At 52.7% G+C, this 13,553-nt stretch overlaps 1 protein-coding gene across 4 annotated transcripts in view; it reads right to left on the bottom strand.

Moving 5' to 3' along the window:
* SMARCA2 (SWI/SNF related BAF chromatin remodeling complex subunit ATPase 2) overlaps positions 1–13,553 on the bottom strand; it is a 178,232-nt gene that overhangs the window by 145,095 nt on the left and 19,584 nt on the right. For all 4 annotated transcript variants that reach the window (XM_075559865.1, XM_075559866.1, XM_075559864.1 and 1 more), the window contains exon 2: positions 565–830. In XM_075559865.1, coding sequence (XP_075415980.1) covers positions 565–789 — 225 coding nt within the window. In that variant the 5' untranslated portion in view covers positions 790–830. The remainder of the gene's footprint in view (positions 1–564; positions 831–13,553) is intronic.

Raw genomic sequence — 13,553 nt, 5'->3', positions numbered from 1 at the left:
GACAACAGTCAGCTTCCATGAAGACGGACAGGCTTGGAAACAGGGGGGTTTTCAACCCTAGTCTGACCCTACAAGGTCCCTAGGAGTTGAAATCGACTCAAGGGTAGTAGGTGGGCTTTTGGGTTTAGCATTTGAGGGCAAGTAGAAAGGCTGGCGGTTCATGCCACCCAGACAGGATGCCAAGGAGAGAGCTGGGAGATCTGCTTCTGGAAGGCCACACACAGCCTTGAAGGTTTAACCGAACCAACCTCACCACCACTGAGTCTTTGCCGACGCACAGTGACCTCTAGGACAGGGTAGAACCGCCCTGTGAGCTTCCGAGACGGCAGTTCTTTACGGGAGCGCAACGCCCTGTCTTTCTCCCGAGGGCCAGCTGGTGGTTTTACCCTGCTGCCCTGACAGTTAGCAGTCCAACACATAACCACTAAGCCAACAGGGCTCCTGTGGAGGCTTGGAGGGGAGCAGCATGTTGGACACACATGCCTGGGGCGGCTGAGAGTGGGATCCCACTGGCCAGCAGCTGCCATGATTCCGGGGAGGCCGGGCAGGAGCCGGGGCAGTTACCTTGTGCGTCTGATGAAGTCCTTCCTGGGGGAAGTCCCCAGAACCCATCGCTGGCATCGCGTGCGAGACGCTCGGAGGCCCGGGGCTGGGTCCCATCATACTGTGGACGGAACCGGGGGATGGGCCTGGCCCAGGGCTGGGTCCCAGAATCGGTCCTGGGGAGGGTCCGGGCCCTGGCGAAGGCCCCGGGTGGGGCATCGCGCCAGGGTCTGCGGGCGTGGACATCAACTTCTCCTGCCCGTGTCCGTCAGCAGAAGAACGCTTCCCTGGAAGAGAGCAACGAGAAAGGAGTATGTTACACACCGGGCTGAGACAGGGCAAAGGCCTGCGTCCCTGTGGGACCAGAGCTGAAATCCTAAGCACTCCCTATGACAACGCAAGCGCAGAATCGATCACTGAATCCCCACATAGATTCAGCCTCCACTGAAGCCCTCTTCTCGGGGCCCTGGTGACCCAGTGGTAAAGCACTGGGCTGCAATCTTCAAGATCCACAGTTCGAAACCACCAGCCGCCCCCTAGAGAAAGATGAGGCTGTCTCTTCCCATAAACTGTTACAGTCTTGGAAACTCCCAGGGGCAGTCCTGCCCTGTCCTAGAGCATCACGCTGAGTCACCATCGACTTGATGGCCAGGAGAGTCCTGGTCTTCCTGAAGCCCACTCTATTCTGAATGGCTGCCACAAGCTCTCACTGCTGTGGACTCCATTCTGACTCAGGGCCACCAGCGTAGAGGACAGCAGAACTGCCCCTGGGGAACCGGAAGCCTCATCTTTCTCCCACGGAGCGTCTAGTGGGTTCAAACTGCTGCCCTTGTGGTTAGCAGCCTGCTGTGTACCGCGCTGCACCACCAGGTGTCCATCAGTGTTTCCCTCCGGAGCTGTACTGTCTCAGATGCAGGAAGACTTACTTGTGAGAGAAACTCATGTCTGATACCTACACACAAGGCTTTGAGTTTGCAATCGACAAACGCTCTCTCACGGAAGTCGTAGTCGCCCCTGGAGCCATTAAATATAAAATTCCTTCAGAGCATGCTCCCTGGAGACCTGTTTCTGTAACTGATCCAGACCACCAAGGGCTGGAGATTACGGCAGAGGAAATGAGACACAATTCCGTACATGGTCAAGGAAAGAGAAGAGGGTTTTGTGTGTGTGGAATTTGCATTTTATTTATTACTTTTAAAGAGAATTATATTGGCATCTACTTCACATATCATACGATTTAATCGTTCAGTCGTATCGAGAGTTGTGTGACCATCACCACGATGAATTTCTGAACACTGTCTCCTCAGACTCACCATCAGCTCCCCACTCAGCTCCCCTATCTTCCCGGCTGCGCCAGTCCTGTGAATGTCTCTATAGACCTCCCTGTCTGGATTTCACCTACAGGAAACCAGACAAAAACACAAGCACACAAAGCAAGCAAACAAACGGAACCCCAAAACACTGGCCAGCCAAAATTAGGAAAATCCTGAGCCAAGAGAAAGCAGAAATATGCTCGAAACGACTTTAAAACAGGCCAAAAGGAAGAGATCAAATGATAGGACATTATATATATGTATTTTTAATTATTTTATTAGGGGCCCGGATAACTCTTATCACAATCCATACATACATCAATTGTGTAAAGCACATTTGTATATTCATTGCCCTTATCATTCTCAAAACATTTGCTCTCCACTTAAGCTCCTGGCATCAGCTCCTCATTTATTCCCCTCCCTCCCCACTCCCTCTCCCTCATGAACCCTTGATAATTTATTAATTATTATTTTGTCATATCTTACACTGTTCAATGTCTCCCTTCACCCACATTTCTGTTGTCTGTCCTCCAGGGAGGAGGTTATATGTAGATCATTGTAATCAGTTACCCCTTTCCACCCACCCTCCTGGTATCACCATTCACACCACTGTTCCTGAAGGGATCATCTGCCCTGGATTCCCTGTGAAACATACAACTTTCCTCTAGTTCCTAAATGCTTCCTCTCCTCCCACTATCATGATCCCAATTCTACCTTACAAATCTGGCTAGACCAGAGGATGGACACTGGTACAGATAGGAACTGGAAACACAGGACATTCTATTTTAACCTAACTCACCCCAAACCAAACTCTCCGCCATCAAACCGGTGCCGACCCATGGCCACTTACAGGACAGGGTAGAACTGGTCCTGGGAGTTTCTCAAAATGATAACTCTTACAGGACTAGCAAGCCCGGGCTTTCTCCTGCTTTTAACCTAACTTCATCTACCATAATGGACTTTACAGTATTCTGTCTGATAGCGAGGCTGCTTCTTCACAGAGGCTTGATCCATTTGGGGCTTCCTCTGTCACCCATAGCCTTCTGCAAACTGGGTGCTCACAAGTTAAGCTCTGGTACGAGCCCCTCCTTTGGATTTTGGTGTTTTTAGAATCCTTGGATCACACAAGTTGGTGTGCTTCCTCCACGTGGACTTAGTTGACACCTCACTTAGATGGGAAGACTTTTAATCAAGGGAAAACATGAGGATCAGACAAATTCCAGTTACACACACACACACACACACACACACACACACACACACACACACACACACACTTCTAGCCAGGTTCTTTAACTTTCTTCCTCAGAGGTCTCCATGCCACGGTGTGGTTTGTGGGCACCAAGGTAGCTGTGACTGGTGGGGCTCTTGCAGCCAAGTGAACAAAAGACTGCTTGGTCCTGCACCATCGCAACGATGGTTGCTATGTGTGGTAATTACACAATTTCACGTCAACTTGGTATATAAATACATAGGGGTGGGGTCAAGCCTGTCAATCAGGTCACAGCTTGATAGTACCTCCTTGTGGGCATGGCCTTCTCTTAAGGATGGTCATGGGGACCTCCTCCGCTCTCTGCCTTCACCTTTCCGGCTGGCTCACCCCGAGGATGGCCAGAACCCGGGAGATGCATCCACCACCATTGGATCCACAAGACTTTGCACCCACCAGCCTGTTTTCCTGCATTCTGCATCATTGCTTGTGACTGTGTGAGTCTGAAGAGGGACTTATGGACCAGTATTGGACTTGTGGACTTGAACTGGACTGGGATGGGATGTTGTCCTGTTATACAATTCCTTCTTGATATGAGAAGCTCTTTCTTACACACATATGAGGGTCTCTGGGTTTGTTTTTCCAGCCAACCTGCCCCAGCACACTGTGTGAGAGTCCTCTATTGAAGCCACTGTGTCAGTGCATCTCCTGAGGTTTCTCTCACCGACCATCCAGTCACCAGGCTTGTTGTCTTCTCCTGATGCTGTGCCCAGAGTAGGAGCCTTCTGGCTGCGCTTCTTCTGAGGTGGATGGGCTCATTCTACTGGCACTCCGTGGTCTATTCCATAGTCTTTACCATCATGTAAAGACAACAGCTCCTCCCTGATCTTCCTTCATGTGTCCAACTTTCACACACAACACGGGTGAGTGCAAACACCCAGGCTGGGCCAGGTGCACATGAGTTCTCCAAAGAGCACCTTTGCCCTCGAGCACTTGAAAGAGGTCCTTATGGAACAGGTTTGCCCAGTGCAAGGCCCTTTCACTTCGCGACACCTGCTCCCAGGTGCGCTAGTTGTGAGTCCGAGTAGCAGGAAATGCAATGATACTTGTAAAGATCCTCCACTCCCAGATCTGCCACAACGAACCCCCAAGATGCACTGCCATCAGGTCCATACCAACTCACAGTGACCTGGGTTTCCGAGATTAGAAACTTTTATGGAAGCAGACAGTCCCACCTTTCTCTCCAAGGGGTGATTAATGGGTTTGAACCACTGGCCCTGTGGTTAGCAGCCCAATGCTCAGCCCACAGTGCCACCAAGGCTCCTTGGGGCACCCTCATTATCCGCCCCCCTGCCCCCTACAGCAGCAGAAACCAGAAAGGACAGCTGAGAGCACTGTCCTGCTACTGGCTCACACATCGACGCTGAGCTCACGTGGGCAGGGATTTCCCCCACCCTGCCGGGCCTCTGTGGGGCATGGAAACGCTGATGCTCCAATATCCCACCGCCCGTCCACCCACCCTCCCACATGCCAACACTTGTTGGCATCCTTGTGGGGCATGGCCTCCTTCGAGGCAACGGCTGCTCCTCGGCTTCGAGCCAGAACAAGCAAATGAGCTGTTTCCAGAGGAATCCGCTGACAAAGATCTAGGATGTCCTGATATGGCCCCAGTGGCTATCATTCTAAGGCTGCTACCTATTGGGACGTTACCTCGGAGGCACACACCTGTACACACAGACACGTCCCTGCTGTCAACCTGGAAGAACACAGAGGGAGGCCCCGGAACCATCTGCTTTCCTAGGACTTAGGGATTCAGCTGCAGAGGCCTGGCTACCCACAGCAGGTCCGTTCTTGGAGGGAAATGGGGGAGAAAGGGAGAAATACAGAGCCACACGTGTCTCCCCCTTAGCTGCCTACTGCCCCCTTTCACTGCCCAAACTCACTGCCATGTGAGCAATGTTGACTCACAGTGACCCTAGAGGGCAGGTTAGAACCACCCCCTGCGGATTTCTGATACTATAACTCTTTAAGAGGATAGCAAGCCTCCTTTTCCTCCCTCTGAGCGGCTGGTGGTTTTGAACTGCTGACCTTGTGGTTAGCAGCCCAGCTCATGACACCACCAGGGCTCCCCAGTATTAAATCCAATGAAACAAGGTCTGGTTTTGCTTCAGGCGTCTGTGAGCCCAGCAGCTCAACCCGAAGATGGAGCGCACTGTAGGCAAGTGGGTTGTGACTGAGTGCCCTCACAGGGCAGGGCAGAACTGCTCCATCGATCGGGATGTTCAGTGTCCACCGTTAAGGCAGCACACAATCTCATCTTCCTCCAGTGGATGGGCTGGTGGGTTCGAACCACTGCCCTTTCCAGTCAGCGGTCCGAAGTTTAACCCCTGCCCATCAACGCCACCCCAGACAGCAGCTAGCACTTGGTCAATCAGCTGAGACCTTTGGCAGGCCCCCGTGTAGCCGAGCAGTAGTATGCCCCATAGGCTTCTCTGGAATTGATTTTCCAGAAGGGGATCTCCAGGTCTTTCCTCCCAAGGTCCTTCCAGATGGACTTGAGCCTCCAACACCAACCTCCAAACCGGAGGTTCCCCAACTGTGTGTACCCCCGGGGCCAGGGAGGGCTCCCACAGCAAAGACTCAAAAGAGCAGCAGAGCAATGCAGGACCAACGCAAGTTCAAGCGCAAAGTGTGACGAACCAAATCAGTGTCCCGGAGGTGATTCTGCCCCTCCCCCCACATGTCCGAATGTCTCCCCACACTCCATTGAGCATTCAGGATGGAGACAGTTTTCCGAGGCAGACAGCCAGGCCTTCCTCCAACAGCACCTCGGGGTGGGTCATCCAGCAGGGCTTCACTGCTGGGGTCTCCCCCGGGGGCGCCTCAAACTAGACATGGGGTCCATTTCTTTTCTAGATGAAAAAGAGAAAACAAGGCAGGCATTCGCCTTGTGGTGCTGGCGGAGACTATGGAAAGGACAACGGACCACCCGGAGACAGACAGACCTGTGCTGGAAGAAGCACAACCAGCCAAACTGCTCCTTAGAGGTAAGGGTGGCCAGACTTTGTCTCGAGTACAGTGGACATGTTGGAAGGAGGGACCCGTCCCTGGAAAGGGACGTCATGCTCGGTAAAGCAGAGGGGCAGGGAACAAAGAGGAAGGCCCTCGATCCGATGGCGGGGCACAGGGGCTGCACCTATGGCTCCAAGAAGGGGACAATTGCTAGGGTGGGGCCGTGTTCCCTTCTGTTGCATGGAGGGTTCATACAGATCAGAACCGCCTCGGCTGTGCCGAACAAGAACCACCAGGCCATCTCAGGAGATGCAGGCCAGGATGGAGGCCGTCCTGACACAAGCAGGCGTCTCAAAGAGGCCGCAGAGGTGGCTCCTGGGATCCCAGGCAGGGCACCACCCCAGGGGGCTCCGTGGAGACGGTGCGGAAAGGAGAGAGCAGATGGACTGGTTCCACTAGGAAGGGGAGCTTGCAGGGTGGGCGACAGCCTTGCATTCCTGGGTTATCATTGTTTCTCTGTGATTAACAGAGCAGGTGGAAACCACCCTGACGCCCTGCCACTCCCGCTCCTTCCCCCACCCCCGCTGTGGAAGCTGACATCCATGGTGGGGGGGATGTTTCTACACGTTACCATGTTCTTTGGTGTGCGCCAGCCAGCCACTACAACCCTGGGGTACTTTTCATGAATCAAAGGAAATCGCTTACTTCCTGTTATGATTTACCTTGGAAATGCTTTCAGAAGGTATGACGGTAACCCACCCACCACGTTTCAATAAGGAAGACGCGGGCATGTAACCCATCGTGTGTGTGTGTGCGCACACACACACTCATAATATTTGTACTACTTTCAACACATAGCACCACTTTCATCTCAGAATTGGTCAGAGCCCTGGTGATATAATGATTATATTTTGGGTGCCAACTACAAGGTCAGCAGTTCGAAACTACCAGCTGATTCTCGGGAGAAAAACAAAACAAGGTTTTCTACTCCTGTAAAGAGTGACAGTCTCAGAAACCTGCAGGGGGCAGTTCTACCCTGTCCTCTAGGATCCTTGTGAGTTGGCATCGCCTCGATGGCAGTGAGTTTTGAGTTTGGTATCTAGAGGAATAAGCACTGAGCTGCTAACTAGAAGATCAGCAGTTCAAAACCACCAGCTGCTCCGTGGGAGAAAGTTGAGGCTGTCTACTTCCACGAAGACTGGAAGTCTCAGGAATCTGCAGGGGCAGTTCTACCTGTCCGATAAGGTCACTGTGGGTCGGAATAGACTGACTGCCAGTGAGTTTGATTGCAATGGACTGACTGGCAGTGAGTTTGTTTGTTAGTTGGTATCTTGTGGTTGGTCACCATTTGAGCCGCCCCTGACCATGGTGAACCTACAGTCTTCCAGGCTGGGCCCTGTGGGAAGCAGATCCCCAGGCCTGGCTTCCAAGACACTTACTTCTTGGTGGATCTGAACCAACAACCTTCCAGCTAGGAGCTGCAATACCCAGGAACCCCATGGCTGGTAAAAACTCCAAACTTGCTGCCCTCGAGTCAATTCTGACTCATGGCAGCCCCGTACGGCAGGGCAGAACTGCCCGCTGTGCATTCCTGAGACTGTACCTCTTTACAGGAGTAGAAAGCCTTGTCTTTCTCCTGTGGCGCGGCTGGTGGTTTCAAACTGCTGACCTCACAGTTAGCAGCCCAACACATAACTGCTATGCCAACAGGGCTCCTTAAATACTCCTGTTTTTGTGAAAGGAAACAATGAAACGTGTACTAAAGAAAATAACAGTGCAATGGAGAGTTGTGGGCCTGGACAGGGGAAGGGGAGAACGCTGGGCTCTCTACGTTGGTCCTGAGTTACAATGTCTGAAACCCACAGGGGCTGATCCACCCTGTGCCATAGGACAGTGAGAGTTCAGAACTGATCTGGTGACAGTGAGGGTTTGTTTGCTTTTATGACAGTAAGCAGTTAGAAAAATGCACTTAGGATTGTTCCTTTTGGGTTTGGTTTGACTTTTGGTTTTCGTTACATCTTATCGTCGGTAACATGTGTCACATACAATGTTGCCAGTGTATAATCAGCTGCTGCGCTTCTCTTCTCTGCTGCTCACTCAGGGCCAGATGATCAGGGTCAAGGCTTTACTGTTCAAAAAGCCCAGGGTGGGTTTCTTTTCCAGAACCAATCAGGGTCTCCTCTGGCTGTAAGACAGCACCCCAAGTACTGGCCGCTTTGCCACAGTTCACAGGTAGATTCAAGAGGCATGGAGACATGACCTCAACATGGACTTAAAACAAAAACTCTTTTTAAGGCCCCACGGATCTGACACCCTAGTTTTCTGACCGGAAATGCTCCATCCATTCCCAGGGACATCCCGGAGGTTCCAGAACCTTCCAGAGATGGCGCTATCAGCATTGTCCAATTCTTCTTCATCCACAGGCCACGGCTTATCATCCGAGGGTTTTTTATGCATTAAAATACAAGCAGCCTTTAAAAACCTGCACAGAAATTCCTTTCCATTTCCCCTGAGCTTTCCCAGGGCCCCTCTTATGTCTGTGCATTTGTAGGTAACCTTCCCAATTCCCCAAAGGATGCCAGGTTGGTCTGTGAAGGCATGGGTATGAAGAGACAGTCACAATGAAAACTATTTTTTACAGAATACAACAAGAGGTGCTCGCTGCACGTCCAGAACCCCAGAGTCGTCAAAGCAGAGCCCCATTTTAGGTGGGGGACCACCCAGACGTGGGATGCTCATCAGAGATCATGAACATAAAGAGGGGCCCTCAGAGACCCTGTGGGCCAGAGCAGAACTGCTCCGCCGGGTTTCAATCCTTCTAGAAGCAGACGGCCTCGCCTTTCCCTGTGGAGCAGAAGGTGGGTTCCGTTTCAGTTAGCAGCCAAGCACGTGACCCTCTGTGCTGCCAGGGCTGCTTATGTCGTAGCCTTTTTAAAAAGAAGGAAGCCTTTGGGGGCATGCTCAGTGTCGCGCGGTCAACGCCAACTCATTGCGACCCTATAGGACACAGCAGAACTGCCCCTACGAGCTTCTGAGACTGTAGCTCTTTACAACAGTAGCAAGTCTCGTCTTTCTCCCAGGGAGCAACTGGTGGTTTCGAACCACTGACCTTGCAATTAGCAGCCACAATGCCCTCGGGGGTCCTTTTGGGTACATGGACTTATTGGACATATGGCTCACACAGCAGGGTTCAGCAGGCAAGGAAACCTGCCCATTCCATAGATCTGAGAGCCCTGGCGGCGTCCTGCTTCAGCATTGGGTTGCTCACCTCAAGTTCAGCAGTTCAAACCCACCAGTCACTCCTTAGGAGAACAATGAGGCTGTCTGCTCCCATAGAGAGTTAAAGTCTTGGAAATCCACAGAGGCAGTTCTTCCCTGCCCTAGAGGGTCACTATGAGTCAGCATTGACTGGATGGTGGTGAGTAAGGAGTGGGCAGGGAGATGACTGGCCTGGAATGGGAAAGCTGACTGGTTTTTGACGAAGTGTCCAGAGCCTTGGGCCACCATCAACTCACGAGGCTCTCAGAGGCCCTGCCACTGTCCATCACGGCTGGGACTGCAGCTTTTACAGATGCCACCCAGACCTGCCTGCATGGGATGGAATTTATCAGCCGGCCTCCACAGTCACAGCCCGATGCTGAAGCCAGGCTCCCCTGGCTATTCGGTCAGTCTACCTCAGGGAGGGGCTGTCCTTGTTCTGGTTGACCTCCCCTTGAGCACACTTGCTGCCCTTCGGTCTTTCCTGGAGCAGTGCCCAAAGTCTGAAGACAGGCCCAACCAGGGATTAGGACCCTGGCCTCTTCACTGCACCCTCTCCGGTGCTGGTGAAAACATTTGTCGGCCACTGGCGATCCCCTTGCAGAGGAGTCTAGGGGAGGAGATGAGCTAGTCAAGGTGTGATGTAGCACCGATGAAAAATACAACTTTCCTCTAGTTCCTAAATGCTTCCTCCCACCCCACTCCCTACCCCATCATGATCCGAATTCTACCTTTCAAGTCTGGCTAGACCAGAGGATGTACACTGGTACAGACAGGAACTGGAAACACAGGGAATCCAGGGCAGATGATCTTTTCAGGGCCAGCGGTGTGAGTGGCGATACTGGGAGGGTAGAGGGAGAGTGGGTTGGAAAGAGGGAACCGATTACAGATTACAAGGATCTACATGTGACCTCCTCCCTGGGGGACGGACAACAGAAAAGTGGGTGAAGGGAGACATTGGACAGGGCAAGAAATGACAAAGTAATAATTTATAAATTATCAAGGGCTCATGAGGGACGGGGGACTGGGGAGGGAAGGGAAAAAATAAGGACCTGATACCAAGGGCTTTAGTGGAGAGCAGATGTTTTGAGAATGATGAGGGCAATGAATGTACAGATGTGCTTTACACAATTGATGTATATATGGATTCTGATAAGAGTTGTATGAGGCCCTAATAAAACGATTAAAAAAAAACACACCAAAGAAAACATTTTAACAGACCAGGAACACAATGTAACTCTGCCCCAGTAAAGGGGTCTTCAAGTGCATGGACAATGTGTATTATGAAAAAACAAACATGCAGGAATCTAAAACAAATTGTTTTTTCCAATCACAACGAACTGGCAGTGACTTGTGACAACATGTCTGAACAGGATCTGGTGTGAGGCACTAAGAAGAACCAGACATCAGCCCCTATTAGAGCAACATGGATTCTGCTCAAATCGAAGCAAGAATCAACATCGTATTTACACCGAATCTTAGGTAGAAGACAGGAGAAAGGTGAGGCTCTCTACCCCGTGAAGAGTGAGTCTCAGAAACCCACTGGGGCTCGATGGCAGGAGGCTCATTTGGGGTGAAAGAATGGGGAAATGGTTGCTGTTTTCTGGCAAGACAGTGACTGGATTAGCAGGTTCCAAGCTCATAGCTCCACGGAAGAGGGAAGACCATCTTGATGGTGACATGGTGACACCTGCAGAGGCAGACCATCCACATCAACTCGTGAGGAAGCAAGTCCTCTTGGCTTGGCCCTTCTTGACGAGGATCGACAAGGAGCATCAGAAACAACAGCTCACGCCACGGCCACCTCCGCGGCTTGCGCCTACATCCTTCTGACTGAAAAATTAAAGTGGAGCGAATCTCCTGTTGCTCAGCTAGCATGTTGGATGCCAACAGGAGCAGAGCTTCCCAGGGACATTTGACACACGTGGGATCAAGATCCCGGAGCACTGGCACAGGCACGGGGCCGTGGCTTCCCCAGTAGCAACGCCGTTGGAGAGCTGGCTACCAAGAGGGGGAGGTGGTTCAGTCAAACCCAGAGGAGACGGGTCAAGAACAACTCTGGGGAGTGTCGGCGGTATTTTGCTTGCTGACTTTCTGGAGGGCTGAAGAACAAGGACATGTGCTTACTATGAATGTCTGGGGGGAAGGTCAGGGAAGCATGAGCAGAAGACAGCCCAGAAGTTCACCAGACACTCAACACCAGCCCCTCCTCCTCCTGCTCCTCGGACAAGGGCAGTGTTGGGAGGAGCCCCATGGTAAAGCATTAAGCGGCTTCCACTTGATCACCCAGGTTTGACTCCACTGCCTGCTGGTTGTTTCCTAACTAACCATCTTTCAAGGGTGTCCGTTTCTCTTCAGCTGACAATGAAGAAATCAGCTAAATCCCCGGCTCGCTCAGCTCTTTGGGGGACGGACTAAGTGGCTGGGATCACGGCTGACTAACCTGCCTTGAACTTGATGGCGCTGACATTGAGAAGTCAGCTTTATATTGTTCGTGTTTGTCTTTTAATTCTATTTGTCCCTAAAGACCCCTCGTGTGTCAGGAAGCCTCAGGGGGATACATGCCAAATAGCGGCGAGTCTCCGCTGGACACATGCCATTGCCAAGTGAATGTGCTCATGGTTTCAAGTCCAGGAAAAGCCAACTCAGTTTCCCCCACCCCACAATGCTTAGGTGGTACCCTAAAAGCAAAACAAAACTCACTGTCATCTAGTTGATGCTGACTTACAGCAATCTTATGGGCCCCAGGAGAACTACCCCCTGTGGGTTTCTGAGGCTGTCACTCTTTACAGGAGTAGAAAGCCTCTCTTTCTCCCTCAGAGAGGCTGGTAGTTTTGAACTGCTGACCTCACGGATAGGAGCTCAGCTAGTAACCCACTACACCACCAGGACTCCACAGGTACCCTTAGGATCCCTAATCTCCTTCTTTCTTCCCCAAAGCACTAATAAAATGGTGGTGGTGGTGGTGGGTACAGTGTGTGTGTGGGGGGTGGGGGTGATGGTGGGTACAGTGTGTGTGTGGGGGGTGGTGGTGATGGTGGGTACAGTGTGTGTGTGGGGTGGTGGTGATGGTGGGTACACTGTGTGTGTGTGGGGGGGGTGATGGTGGGTACAGTGTGTGGGGGGGGGTGGTGGTGATGGTGGGTACAGTGTGTGTGTGGGGGGGTGATGGTGGGTACAGTGTGTGTGTGGGGGGTGGTGGTGATGGGTACAGTGTGTGTGTGTGGGGTGGTGGTGATGGTGGGTACAGTGTGTGTGTGGGGGGGTGGTGGTGATGGTGGGTACAGTGTGTGTGGGGGGGTGGTGGTGATGGTGGGTACAGTGTGTGTGTGGGGTGGTGGTGATGGTGGGTACAGTGTGTGTGTGTGGGGGGGGTGATGGTGGGTACAGTGTGTGTGTGGGGGGGTGGTGATGGTGGGTCCAGTGTGTGTGTGTGTGGGGGGGTGATGGTGGGTACAGTGTGTGTGTGTGGGGGGGGGTGGTGATGGTGGGTACAGTGTGTGTGTGGGGGGGGTGATGGTGGGTACAGTGTGTGTGGGGGGGTGGTGGTGGTGGGTACAGTGTGTGTGTGGGGGGTGGTGGTGATGGTGGGTACAGTGTGTGTGTGTGTGTGGGGGTGGTGATGGTGGGTACAGTGTGTGTGTGTGGGGGGGGTGATGGTGGGTACAGTGTGTGTGTGGGGGGGTGATGGTGGGTACAGTGTGTGTGTGGGGGGGGGTGGTGATGGTGGGTACAGTGTGTGTGTGTGTGGGGGGGTGATGGTGGGTACAGTGTGTGTGTGGGGGTGGTGGTGATGGTGGGTACAGTGTGTGTGTGGGGTGGTGGTGGTGGTGGGTACAGTGTGTGTGTGTGGGGTGGTGGTGATGGTGGGTACAGTGTGTGTGTGTGTGGGGGTGGTGATGGTGGGTACAGTGTGTGTGTGGGGGGTGATGGTGGGTACAGTGTGTGTGTGTGGGGGGGGTGATGGTGGGTACAGTGTGTGTGTGGGGGTGGTGGTGATGGTGGGTACAGTGTGTGTGTGTGGGGTGGTGGTGGTGGGTACAGTGTGTGTGGGGGGGGTGGTGATGGTGGGTACAGTGTGTGTGTGTGGGGGGGGTGGGGGGTACAGTGTGTGTGTGGGGGGGGTGGTGATGGTGGGTACAGTGTGTGTGTGGGGGGGTGGTGATGGTGGGTACAGTGTGTGTGTGTGGGGGGGGTGATGGTGGGTACAGTGTGTG

The sequence above is a fragment of the Tenrec ecaudatus genome, chromosome 10 (assembly GCF_050624435.1).
Source record: "Tenrec ecaudatus isolate mTenEca1 chromosome 10, mTenEca1.hap1, whole genome shotgun sequence".
NCBI lineage: Eukaryota > Metazoa > Chordata > Mammalia > Afrosoricida > Tenrecidae > Tenrec > Tenrec ecaudatus.
The sequence above is the reverse complement of the archived record's forward strand: the minus strand, read 5'-3'. Positions and strand labels throughout refer to the sequence as shown.